Source organism: Plutella xylostella, chromosome 19 (genome assembly GCF_932276165.1).
Source record: "Plutella xylostella chromosome 19, ilPluXylo3.1, whole genome shotgun sequence".
Lineage (NCBI taxonomy): Eukaryota > Metazoa > Arthropoda > Insecta > Lepidoptera > Plutellidae > Plutella > Plutella xylostella.
This window is the reverse complement of record NC_063999.1, coordinates 2,920,346-2,934,297: the sequence shown is the minus strand read 5'-3', so window position 1 is coordinate 2,934,297 and position 13,952 is coordinate 2,920,346. Positions and strand designations below refer to the sequence as shown.

At 38.7% G+C, this 13,952-nt stretch overlaps 1 protein-coding gene across 1 annotated transcript in view; it reads left to right on the top strand.

The window, feature by feature from the left end:
* The window catches only part of LOC105396304 (guanine nucleotide exchange factor subunit Rich), a 36,944-nt gene extending 24,340 nt beyond the window's left edge, over positions 1 to 12,604 (top strand). Inside the window, exons 20-27 of the mRNA XM_048627632.1 lie at positions 338 to 452; positions 671 to 792; positions 1,482 to 1,621; positions 2,047 to 2,369; positions 2,835 to 2,949; positions 10,852 to 10,995; positions 11,276 to 11,464; positions 11,766 to 12,604. Coding sequence (XP_048483589.1) covers positions 338 to 452; positions 671 to 792; positions 1,482 to 1,621; positions 2,047 to 2,369; positions 2,835 to 2,949; positions 10,852 to 10,995; positions 11,276 to 11,464; positions 11,766 to 12,096 — 1,479 coding nt within the window. The 3' untranslated portion in view covers positions 12,097 to 12,604. The remainder of the gene's footprint in view (positions 1 to 337; positions 453 to 670; positions 793 to 1,481; positions 1,622 to 2,046; positions 2,370 to 2,834; positions 2,950 to 10,851; positions 10,996 to 11,275; positions 11,465 to 11,765) is intronic.
* The last annotated feature ends 1,348 nt before the right edge of the window (positions 12,605 to 13,952 follow it).

Genomic DNA, 13,952 nt, shown 5'->3' with positions numbered 1-13,952 from the left:
TGAAGGAGTTATAAAAATGTGTTACTGTGAAAGGTATTAAGAGAGGGAAGGGTTTTTAGCCAGGGTTATTTGTACTTATAACCAGTTATTGCATAAGAATGATTGCATTCCATCCATTTAAATTATATTTTGCGCGCTTATTTACTGCATAATGAATAATTTTTACTTTATTTTTGCAGAATTTTAAGGTAATACTTTGAATAGTGCAATTGTTCAATTACTATAATATCTCTTATAAATGCGACTTCTTCGCGCCAATTTTCAGATCTTTCATATCTTACTCCAATCAATTCCAAACTGTACCTAACAAATATCGGTTTTCTACTGACCATTATAGAACCTGGAGTCGTCAGCGGTGAGCCGTCAGCTGGCCATCCAACTACTGGACACGGCCCTTCAGCACGAGCGCTGGGACCTGGCAAGGGACCTCGTCAGGTTTCTCAGTGCAATTGGTGAGTATACATACACACACACACACACATGTTTATAATAAACAGACAAACAACGGGCCTAAATTTCATCGCCATCCTTTTGTCCAAGATGCTAGGTTTTAGTATATTACCTTAGTTTCCGTATTAAAACTACTCCCCCTCCACGTGACACCACGGTGGAACTACCCTGTATTATGCAACAGTGCATAAGTATTATCCTACTCTCCATTCATCCACAGACCCCAACGACGTGGACTCCCCGCGCAACTCAATGAACGTGCACACGAAGTACGGGCAGATGTCGCAGCCCACAGTCAGCCCCAACGCGGAGGACCTGTCCGTCATACTGGGCAACATGCAGGTCAGTACATACTGGGGAACATGCAGGTCAGTACATACTGGGGAACATGCAGGTCAGTACATACTGGGGAGCATACAGGACTCCCTGCGCAACTCTATGAACGTGCACACGAAGTACGGACAGATGTCGCAGCCCACCGTCAGCCCCAACGCCGAGGACCTGTCCGTCATACTGGGCAACATGCAGGTCAGTACCTACAGAATAAGGTCACCATTAACACTAAAACTGTCTGTTTTGTGGAGGACCGAATCTGATTCAAATGTTCATTAAATGTTTGTATTTCACTATGAATTAATGCCTCTTATCACCGACTATAACTTCACTGCATGTATGTTCATATTTATTAAGTAGAGCGACATAAACCACTCTCCCTTAAAGGTCACCGCACATAATTATAAGCGTAACGTAAAGGGATCGCCTCTTTTTCACCTGTCAACCAGTAGAACGCGAGCTCGCGAACGCCTGTTTGCATCACAACGCTTATTATGTGCTGATACCCTAAGTCAAAGCATCGCTAACGAAAGGTACGCACTCTAATAACCTATCGAGGACCGAAGCTTGTGAAGAATTCTATGCTCTCTTCCATAAAGAAGAGAGCATAGAATCGTTAAAGTCATTTACCTAACAATAGCTGTTATCTATGTAGGTAGGTAAATCTCTATCTGCTAACATACACGCCATCCCAACAGCTAGCCGGAGGTCGCGGGCGCTCGTTCAGCACAACAGTGTCGCCGCGCGTGGAGGCGGACCCCCCCGCGCCCGCGCCGCCCCCCGCGCGCGCCACCGCCGCCGTCAAGAGGAAGAAGAGTGTACCTGCCCGGACTGACAAGTTAGTTGATTTTGAAGGTTTTGAAGAGGTTCTGTGTAAACGGCGGTTATTTTAGGGGTTCTATAACGCAAAAGGTAAAAAAAGGAAGGGTTATGGGATCACTTTGTTCCAAGGACTTTTTATGTGGCTAAGTTCAGTTCATATAAGGCTAAAGTAAAGTACAGTAAAGTACAATTATCTGATACACTTATATTTTGATGGCTGTGAAGTCCTATTTTTGAGGCAGATTCTATTCTGCATGCAGTGCAAGAGTAGGTTACAACTCGGGAACTCTTGTCCCGTTGTTAAGCGTATCTACATTATATATTATTATTATTTAATTCTTTATTGCACACGTCGCATTTATTCTATCTAGATGTTGAATATTTAAACGATATGATATGAAATGACTCACACTATAAACTAACCACAAAAAATTCATTCAGTTCCAGCTACCTAGACTACGTGCAACCGAACCAACTATCCAACCGAGACAGCTTCAGCGGAATAGCTGAAGAGTGCTTCATAGATCTCATGATCCAGCGTCACGCGAGGCATCTCCTATCAACAGCCAGACTACATTCACTAGGCAAGATGGCGGCGGCTCTAGACGTTCATTTAGTGGCGTGGCTCGCGGGAGAGAGGGAGAGAGCTGCTAGAGTGGATAGCGCCGTCCTTTGTCTGAAGAGGCTGCATGAAGACTTCGCGTGGCCGTATCCGGTGAACACGGGGCCGAGTGAACTGGCGCATCGCCCGAGTTTTGCTGCGAGTGAGTGGTTTTTATATTTTATTAGCTGGGCTGTATGGGATTTATGAAACCTTGTTATTTCTGTGCTTATGTTAATTTTTGCTTGTCTGGTAGAAATTGCTATAAGCAATATGGCCGCCTTTTTGTACTGTTCTTATTTTTAAGTTTTATTTTGTATCGTTTCTGTTTTTTGGTGCAAATAAAAGAGATTGTAATTGTAAGTAAGTTGTAGTCTAAATTAATAGCAATAAATAACACCCCTTTTCTTTTGTACAGGGGGTCAATTACTAAAAATGTATGATGAATGATGAATATCGTGTATTCTCGTGTGTTATCTCCAAGCCACATTTAATGCTCTGCTTTTCTAAAATTCGAACTGGAAATTCAAAAGTATTAGTTCATAACTCGTAAATAATTTATATTTTTAACAACTCTAAAAGTAAGCTCTTTTTCTTCGAAATGCTCTACATCATTGCCATATTCCAGGCTCCTACGCGCCGTCAGAACCGGATAGCTTATGCGGAGACAGCGGCTACATGAGCCTGTCGTTCCGAGCCGCCGCGCCCGCCGCCGGCGCGCCGCTCACGCCCGGACCTGTCAGGTTAGTTTTATGTTGTGGTTAGTAAGGGTTGATTGCATTCAAACATTTTCAAAAAATCTTGTTCTGCTTTTTTATTTCGTTGTAAAATAGTCTACTTGACTTACATCAAATTTGGCGCCATAACTAAGTATTTGCTGTAGTATTTACCTTACAAAACCGAAACATATCGATTTCACGAAATAAATGTCTAAGATGGATGCATAAATTGAATTACAAAACCAAAAAAATACATAAACAAAAATGAATGCTGAAAACGCTATCCGCCATTACGACAGGATGTGATGTCAGAAAGGTTGAAAATAACGAATGTCACTCTGACTATCTAAATTTTCGTACTACTATTATTTTCACTCCGTAGACGTGGCGTACATTCCCCGCCGTCTGCGGAAACCTAGCGTGCGAGAAAAAATGCGCACTTATTTTAAGGCTGTCACTAAAGCTGGAAGAAAATCAGAATCTGTCAAATCTAGTGAGGGGGGGTTGAGGTATGCGGGGCGTTCTACGGACAATGACATGAAATTTTAACATAGTACTCGAAAACATAAAAGTGAAGACATGCCACTTTGTTAAAAATATACTAAGTAAGTAATATTGTTTTGTGATACGAAAATATTTATTTTTATTTGAAAGTATTTTTAATATTTAATAATTAATTATATATAAAGTCGTACCCGTGCCGATATTTATACAGGTTAAGTAAGTAATATTGTTTTGTGATACGAAAATATTTATTTTTATTTGAAAGTATTTTTAATATTTAATAATTAATTATATATAAAGTCGTACCCGTGCCGATATTTATACAGGTTGTTGCAAAAAGGGTTTAATACTATGCCGAAACCTACGTGTGCAGCATGTTATTGATGTTATTTCTAAGCCAGGAAATGAAATCAGAATGTAAAAAAATCGCGAAAATATTATCAGAGTTTAATAGTTCAGGGTGTTGTATTAAACTCTGCCCCCGTGTAATAAAAAAAGTATAGTTAGCCGAAAGGGCGTTACTCAGGCGTCACTCTGAAAAACTTTTATCCTACGTAATTTTTTATATTCATGAAAAAAACGCTTCTTCATATAATTTTTTTGGTCACGTGACCTTTTAGTTAGACGACCTGTTTTTTTTTGGTGTTTCAAAAGCAGAACAGTAGTTTGCAGAACTCTGCATATACAGGGTGTCACAAAAGGTTACGTAGCTGGCAAAGGGATATGGGGAGGTCACCAGAAAAATAATAACATGTAAGTACCCCCGCAAGGAGCGGTGGTAGCTCAGTCGGGTGAGCGCCCGCTTCTCAATCAAGAGATGCGGGTTCGAATCCCGGCGCTGACATGTACCAATGAGTTATTTTAACTTAAGTACAATGTATACCATCGCTCTTACGGTGAAGGAAAACATCGTGAGGAAACCTGCATATCTAGATCTAGCACATCTAGATATGTCAACCCACCAACCCGCAGTGGACCAGCGTGGTGGGAAATGGTCCAAGCTTAGGAAGGCAGTTTAGACCTTGGGGATATGCACAAAGGTTCCACTCGAGAGAGCCAGGTGCAGGTACTTACACCCCTACAGAGAATAGAATAGAATAGAATACCCCCGCAAGGGAGTACATTAGTACAAGGCGAGAGTGTGTATTTTTTTTTAAGAACTTATGTGTATTTGGGATATGATAGAAATATTATTTTTGTTTCTTAAAAACCAAAAAATTTACACCTTGCTGCGCTCTTTTGCTCACTGTAAGTACACCTACAAATATTGCTGTATTAAAAAAAACGGTTTTGTTATAACGATTATAAAAAAAAAGTTATTTTCATGTCAAGGAGTCATTTACCTAATTAAATTACGATTTCACTCAACAGCAGGTGAACTGAAAAAATAAGTTCTAGTTCTATCATCACTTTAGATCGCAAACATTGTAACTCCACTTTTCTCGGCGAAAAGTACTCTTTGGTGTCAATAGAAACGTTTTTTGAATTCACATGTTTTCCTCTTTATTCGAAAAAAAAAACTGTATTCCGCATTTTACCATTTGTTTTCCTCTAAACCCCAAACCGTGATTTTTAAACAAGAAAACTTAGTAATTATACCCTTTTTTCTCATATACAACGTGCGATGTAGGCGAACGTGAACGAAAACTATGCAATAAGCCTTTGTTTTTATTACTACTTTAGTAAATTACAATAACATACTCAACAATGTTAATTTTTTTTTGCAATGTTATGTTGTTAAATTAAGATCTAATATTTTATTAACATGAAGTTACTTTCAACTTTTTTTTGCATCTATGCGTCGAATCACAGCATGACGGCTGCTGCAGCTTCCTGCTGTCCTGTCCTCCAACCAATCCCACCAGTACTGCAGGTTGCGTCGAATACGAGCCATTCTCTTCGACTTGACAAGACAGGTGCTCCCGGAAGGATCATAGATCGCACGGAACCCGTACCGTATAGAGGCAACGGACTCCTTTGCAACAGCCCCCCAGATTCGGAAGTAGCCCATGCACTGCATGGCGAGCACAGCTGCAGCAACATTTTCGTAATGAATCATTGGGATGTCATCCCCGAAGGATGCTCTCAGCCTACCTCACGACCTGTGTGACATTAGAAAAATGCACTGTGCTAACGCCGTTTGCGAGCTTGATTTGCAGGACCGCGTTGTATGCCAAGTTCCACAGCAGAGGGGTCCAAGACCTACCGCTGTGGAACTCCGCAACTAAACTTCTTCAGTGAAAACAAACCCTCTCCCCTGTTAGACACGTATGACCTCTGTCAATTTTCTGCAGATGACGAGATAGAGAAGACAAGTGATGGTATACAAGAGCCGCCCTAAAGGTTCGCCCTCTAGGGGATAGAGTTGAACGCGGTTACTATTTTTAAGCAAACAGCCAGCGCAACAACTCGCCCGTGGTTCTGCTCCTTCTTATCCTGCTCCTTATCCTGCTCCGACAGTGAACGAACGCAAAGTATTGTACCCACTATTCGAATCCGCATTTCGGATGCCAAACTGACTGTCCGAAAGGTCGAAACCGTACCACCACAGAGGTATGACTCGTTCGAAGAGCTTATCAGGCTCTTACAGCAATCAGATGTGTCGGTACTAGTGATGTAACGAATGTGTGTTTTTGGACATTCGCGAATGCGAATGCGAATGCGAATATCTGAAATCGACATTCGCGAATGCGAATATTCAGTTTGTGTTCAAATTTGGCGTTATTTGTATGGTTTGGTAGCAGACTCGTACTGAACGAGGTGCGTTCCGTTCTAGGCGCATTCCGAATCAGAGTAAACAATACTTGACGCATTTTTTTAAACACTTTATTTAGTTCCGTAACTCTTACGACACATTGTGACTGTGTGCAGTTTCTGAGGACGATTTACACGAAACATTTAAATGTATGGCTGTCTTGCTCTGACATGATAGTGTCAAAATACGTTTTTTATTTGTTTATTTACACTCTCGGGCAATGAAAAAGATCCATTAAGAAAAACACAAAATAGGGGCTATTTCGTGTCTGTATTTTTAAGTGGAACTATTTCTTTGCACGTAAGTGTATGTTTAGGTGTTATGAAACTACAAGGTGGACTACAATAGAAGTCATCCGATGTTGTTTGTCTCTAATTTTTTTTTCTAAATGAAAAACTTGGATTCTGTTTTTTGATTATGTTCATTTGAACCTTTACAATTTTATTGATAAAGTCTAGAAGATGATATCGGCAAAATGGGCGCCGTCACAATTGATAGCCATACGGGCTCCTTTTATGACATTTCTCATCACTCCAGCGAGAACTTCGGGCGAGAGATTCTCGCACTCGCCTTAAGGGCTTCCAGAGACACTGGCTTATTCACATAAACACGGGTCTTCAAAAAACCCCTCAAAAACCGTCTCAAACGGCAAAATAAGGCGATTTTGGAAAAATGACAGATAAAACGAAAAAAAGGCGTCCCGAAAACTGAATAAGTATACACAATTATTTCGCCATGTTGGGGAGTATATCACTCCATGGCTTCTGAATTTGTATTCTGCATTTGTCTAGTTTACCAATATCAAAACAAATTTGAAATTGTCGGCCATTTGTACAAATGAGATCAACATCCAATAGGGTGATTACTTTTGGCCCACCTTCTATTAACTATTTCTAAAGTTTCATTGCCCAAAAAAATAAATAAATAAATACCAAATGATAAAGTAAGACTGGATAAGATTATGTTAACCTACCATTATTTTAAAATACTTTTTTTTAATAAGTACTGATATTCGCAAAACATTCGCACAAAATTTTGCGAATGCGAATGCGAATATCCAAAAATGTGCGAATATTCGCGAATGCGAATGCGAATATTCGTTCCATCACTAGTCTGTACACTGAAAGATAATCTACAGGCCTGCTTTATTTATTTAGGAGCACTAATGGCCTCCTTTCAGTCATTGAGTCACTGGCACTCAGGCTGCGGTTGAACAGGAAGATAGACTGTCTAAACAAATCATTTTTAGGCTAGTTAAAAAAAACTTTAGGTGGGTAGTATGCCAACTAGAACTACAAATAAAACAGTATTTTTGTCTCCTCTAAAATTTGGTCACGAGGAGTTACGATGATTACGATCTAAGGTGACGCTGACGATATTTTATACAAGGTATTGAAAAAAGGGTATAAAACTTAGCCAAAAGTGGATTTAGGTGCCATTCTGATCCACTTTTCTTCTACAATTTTGAAAATTCACGTAGCAAAACCTTTTACATAGAAACTTATTCGATCACGTGACTTTTTACTATAGAGACCGAATTTATTTTTCGAGAATTTCCAAAACTTGGAGAACAAAAGTTGTTCAGAATAACCCCTGAGTCAAACCCTTTCGGCACAGTATACCCTTTTTGCAACATCCTGTATAGGTAATATCAGGTTTATAAAAGACCTGGGCCTGTAGAGTGAGACTCGGCATGGGGAGTCATAATTCATAATTTATAGATCTTTTAGGTTGCAGTGGCGAATGGGCACTGGTAGCCCTGCCCTTTACTATAACTATAACTATAGGTAATTTTATGGCAATTTAAAAATGGTATAACATTTATCTATTAGAAAAAATCATTAAAAATATACATTACCTATCACCCTAATTTAAAAAAAAAATTCAGCCCTTACTTTAAACTTATAACACCCCTCTATTTCCTTCAGGGGTTAAAAAACCTGTGTATTTAATATTTTCTTATGAGTTTTTTTTTAAAACTAGGCTCTTACATAGTTGTACATAATATTATGCGGTATTTTATTCCACTTGTAACGCATTAAATTCATAGCTACAGTAAACATTTCATTTTTTTCATGGCGAGATACAGTCGCACTTAACCGCTTTTTTGCAAAGCTTGTTAAATAGATGAGACGACCGAATGGCGTAGTGGTTAGTGACCTGACTACTGAGCCGATGGTCCCGGGTTCGATTCCCGGCTGGGGCAGATATTTGTTTAAACACAGATATTTGTTCTCGGGTCTTGGATGTGCCCGTAAAATGGCAATAGGCCCGCCCCCTTTTACATTGGGACTAACATTACACTCTGGCGAAAAGTGGGTGCAGCAATGCACCTCTGCCTACCCCGCAAGGGAGTACATTAGTACAAGGCGTGAGTGCGTGTTTTTTTTTTTTTTGTTAAATAGATTTAAAAAATTATGTAAATTTTAGATCTTCAATTTTTAAAAATACTTACTTATTTTTAACAACCTGTAGTGTACAGACTACAGACTACCACATCTTAAAATATATATATTTTTAATTAACTACGGTTTTTGGTTTCAAATAAAACAAATTATGAACTTACTTTTCAACACCCTGTATATTGTGTAGCTTACCTACCATACACAACCGTTAAAATAAAATAAATTACCCCTCAGAATATAAACAGGCTCGCGCTTTGGCATACTGCATTGACCGTATAGTTCTTATTCGGAGAATCTAATAAGTGTCATTATGTGCAATGTTTAACTTTATCTATGCATCTGTAACTCTATAGTAAAAAATGTAAACAAATCGAAAAGGCGAAATGTTTTCTAAGAATTTTCGGCTTTTCTGCATCTAAAATGATTAGAAAATTAACTTTCCATAGCAAATGCATATGTATTATAATACTTGTAGTCATAATTTGTTGATTTAATCAGTTTTTGTGAAATATTTGATAAAAAATAAAATGGCGTGGGTATCGCTCCTAACAGGCCGCCACCAGGGCGACGACTGAAGAAGTTGACCCTAAAGATACAAACTCTGCCATTCAAAAACTAAACAAAGATTTGGATAATATTAACGTTTGGGCAAATAAAAATACACTTGTCTTAAATCCTGCTAAGTCAAAATTTCTAATCTTAGGATCGCGAAAACAAATCTCCGCCGTTGAATCTTACGACTTTATTGTAGAAATACAACAGCAACCGCTTGAACGCGTCTGGGAAGCACGCAATCTCGGGGTGATTATGGATGCTGGTTTAAAATTTGAACATCATGTTAGCGAACTGGCTAAGGTTTCTTTATACAAACTAAAGCTTTTATACGGGATACGAGATTGCTTAAGTAAAGAATGGCGCGTAAAACTGTGTGAGTCTCTGGTCTTATCGAAATTAAATTATTGTGATACACTATTCAGACCCTGTTTGCTTGAGAGTTCCAAACGCATATTACAACGAGTACAGAATGCCTGTGCTAGATTCTGTTTCAGCATTCCACCTAGAAAACATATTACTCCGTTCCTGAACGCTGCCAGTATGCTTAGGATGGAGGCTCGCAGACAGCTTCATTTTGCCGTTCTTTTATTCGGAGTAATTAAACAAGAAACCCCTAAATACCTTTTTGACAAACTGGGGCGCTCTCGTGAGCCACCCCTTCACTTTACCCGAGGATCCCTTTATATGATAAAAGTACCCAAGCATAAAACTCAGGCATTCCGCGGAAGTTTTCGATATTTATCATCTAAATGCTGGAATAATTTACCTCCACCAATTAGACGAGCTAAAACCAAAAGTTCTTTTAAATATCTTCTTAAAAAATACCTTCTATCCCTTCAAAAACTTTGTAATACGTCACATTCCGCAACATATGCCAAGTCATATTTATTATTTTGAATTTGCTTGTACCCCGTCTAAAACTGTCGTTTAATAATTTGTAAACTGTATGTCTATTTATTTTTATATTGTTGTTATGCATTACTATTCTTTTGGTATGTTACTTAACTGTGTGTGTTTACCTAGTTGTGTTAAGCCATCCTGTTTATTCTAAAGTATAAATTAAGTATTATAATATTTTTTTACACTGCACCGAGCACGACTCGCGGCCACCTGATGAAAATCAGCGTCACAGGCTTCTGTGACATTATGTTGAGACGGTGACCATTTTGTTTGAGACACTTTGTAACCTAGTATATTATTTTTTTTTTGTTTTATTTATATGTTTTGTGTCTTGGACGAAATAAATGCCTTTTTCTTTCTTCTTTCTTTCTTTCTTTCAAATCTGAAATCTGTCACGGTGTCATCATTTTTAAACCGGAATTTATTAGTTTTTTGCAAAAAAAGTTGACTTCTGGTCCATTAAATCCAACTCTTTAAGGTAACTTTGTTAAGAATTTAATTACCTACACATACATATAAGATTCCATGAAAATGGGCCCTCTGATTTCGAGGGTTTTTTCATAATAAGTCAAAAAATGGCAAAAGACATGGTGTGTTTGCAATTTTTTTTAACATACTTATTATAATCCTGCACCAATTTATAAGCAACTAACATGTTCAGTATACCCTCTGCTACAAAATATATTTTTATCAATGTGATAGAAGCCACCGTTTTTCCAATCTAATCAAGTATATCAAGCCGACTTTAGCATTTTAGCTTTAGGGATCCCCTTAAAATCACCACTTATAACGGTTTCTCTCCCGCAGCGAGGGCAGCGTGGCGGAGGGCGGGCTGGCGTGGTGCCTCTCCGGCGAGGCGGAGGCCGACGAGCGACGATACGCCGCCCTGATGGAGCGACTACACCAGCACCAGGCGGACCGCGGCTCGCACACGCACCACGTGCAGCTCAGGTACGCGCCCGCACTTGTTACACTCGTGTGTACACATAATAAAAATGTTCAGCTTGCACAGGGAAATTTTTCAACTTATGTGAATGTGTATTTGTGATTACATTATTATACCACTATGACTTCATGGAGACACTGCACCCTCACCAGACGGACGGCGGCAGCCACATGTGCAGCTCAGATTTGTGACTGCACTTCTTACACTCGTGTGTGTATTTGAGATTGCAGTTCTTACAGTCGTTCTCTCTTATTCTGACAATAAAAACCCCCTTCTCTCCTCCAGATACTTCCTCCAACTGATGACCGAAGCGTCCTGCCTCGAGTGGGCTCTAGTCCTGGCCATCATATTACGCGACGCCATGGCGGTGCTGCGCACGACCAACGCGGCGCGCTCCGCCGACGTGACGGCCGAGGCGGTGCGTCGCCTGCGCAAGGCTTTGCAGGACGTGTGTGCTTGGACTGATTGCGAATGGTGAGTATTATTCTATCCACAACAAAGTTATAGAGAGGCCGAAATTTGCCTGAACTGCTTCGAGAAAAGGCGATGATGCTACGGCCGTGCCGCATTTTTACTCGACTTAACGGGGTTACTGTCATGATTAGGTTATTTTTCTTTAGCGAAATGGTCTGAAGGAGGGTGAATTTTGCGTGGGTGTGGTGAGAAGGTTAAATTATCTATCGCACAAATTAATTTGTACAAACTGTACTGTTATAAGTAAGTGTTTTTCTGTGTTATATTATGTTTGTAAAATAATCATAACGTTTCTTTCCAGTCTCGGCTACAAATCGTTCATGCTGGCGATCAGCAACCAGATCCCGTTCCTCACCTCCATCATCAACACGCGCGAGCGCCGCCTGTCCATGGCGAAGCCCCGGGTTCGAACCTCCAGCACCTCCTCGCTCACTGCGCCCGAGCCCAAGCCGCAAGCTCCTCAAGAACCGAAGCTCCCACCCCCACAGAAAGCTCAAGAGGTATCGAAACAGTCGGTTAGGAAAGACTCGCCGAAAGCTGCGCCGGCGCCGGTCGAGAATAAAGTTCAAGTCACGCAGCTGCCGCCGCCGCCGCGGCACGACGAGACCGCCACGGGATGCGCACTCATGTAAAAGGGCTAATGTAAAGGATGTTTTATCCTCCCCTAAAGATATTAACACAATTAAAAACGAATTTGTAAATGTTTCCACGTGATAAGGAACGTAAATAAATTGGCAGTTTTCTGCGACTGTAGTATGTAAGTTAGTTCTCGAGTAGTAGAGTAATTTATTCAATTATTTACTGTTAGATATTCGTTAGGTAATGATTTGGTGCTGTTATGGGCATAAATGATTCATTCCCCGTTGCACGGGACGCAAGACGTGATATTTTTACACTCACTTACATTGCACGTCCCTTAGAGTGATCGTGAGTTAAATCTTTTTTATGTCTTGTCGTGCGCGTTTTGCGTTCCGTTCTACAGGCCAGATAGATTTAATAAATTTTACTGTACTTGTGATTAGGCTACTATTTCACTATGGTCATTATTCTTCTAGTCCTGCATGTCAAATTATATTCCAGCTGATGATTCCTGTGACGTTGTGACGAGGAGTCGTTTTGAGTTTTACGATTTTAGAAATATTCATAATTAGTTTCTATCGATTTTGTCTAGATCGACTTATTGTAAGAGTCCAATGAAATGCAAGATTTCGATGTCTGCGTAATTCGGAAAATTGTGAACTGTCAGAGGAATCATCTTAGCTGAAACGAGGTATAAAATATGAAACATGATTGGATTAATAAGGTTAAAGTTAAAGCAATATAAAATTCGAGAACTTTTAACGATATGTATAGGAAATAGGTAGGTAGATTAATTTATATTGTATTTTTTGGGCATTACCAAGCAGGTTGATCTTCTGTACTTATGAATGTTTTTACAATACTTCTATCAATTTATAAATTCAATCAATTTCTGATAATGAGTTCTCCGGATAGGAAGAGAGAGAGAGACTCTCCCACCATCACGGTGCCAATTCTCATATTAAAGTTATTGGTTTTAGAAGTTAACTGTTTAGTACAAACATATTTATTTAATTTATATCAATGTTTTTTTAATTATATTCAGTTTTATTATAGCCTGTAAGGAAGTATTTATTAATTTTAATATTCTATTCAATGATATAATTTTGACATTCCAAAAAAAACTAAATTACATTTTCCTGTTATAATAAAATTATAAAGATAAAAGATAAAGATAAAATACTCTTTATTGCACACAAACAGAAACAGAGTTACAAAAAAGAAAAGAAAATAAATAGCACAATCGGCGGCCTTGTTACTAAAAGTAATCTCTTCCAGACAACCAAATTGATAGGAAAAAGAAAGAAAGAAAATGGGTATCGTGTGAAAACAAGAGATATTTATGATGAAACTCAACCGCTAACCGTTATAACAGTTTTGACAAAAACCTACCTAACTAACAATTTATCTAAATATAAAAGTTAGGTTCGTTTTAGCAGTATAATTAATAGTAGGTATTGATAAATTATAAAATAGCAGTTTTTATATCTTTGCACTTGTGAAAGGATAATAAAAAAACCTGCAATTTTCAACACGTTGCCGTTGATGATATTTTATATTAGTTGAGATATAGTTAAATTCTAGTTCAGTACAAAAAAATATTGATCGAGTATAATTTAATGCAAATTTTCATATTGTACTTACTTACTAATCTATCCGTGTAATTGACTAATCTGTTCCTACATAATCTTAAACTATACATACTGAAAATTAAATAGGTTGGACAATTTTATTTCGAATTAATCACTCAGTCAATTTCATTTATAACAAAATATGTACCTAAGTTATTTTTTATATTCAAGAACTTGTGCTTTTGATACCTTCAAGAAATAAACTTCTCGTACTAACGAATTTGAGTGTATTTATTTCAACTACCTTCCCTAAGGCATAGAGTAAATAATACGCACGC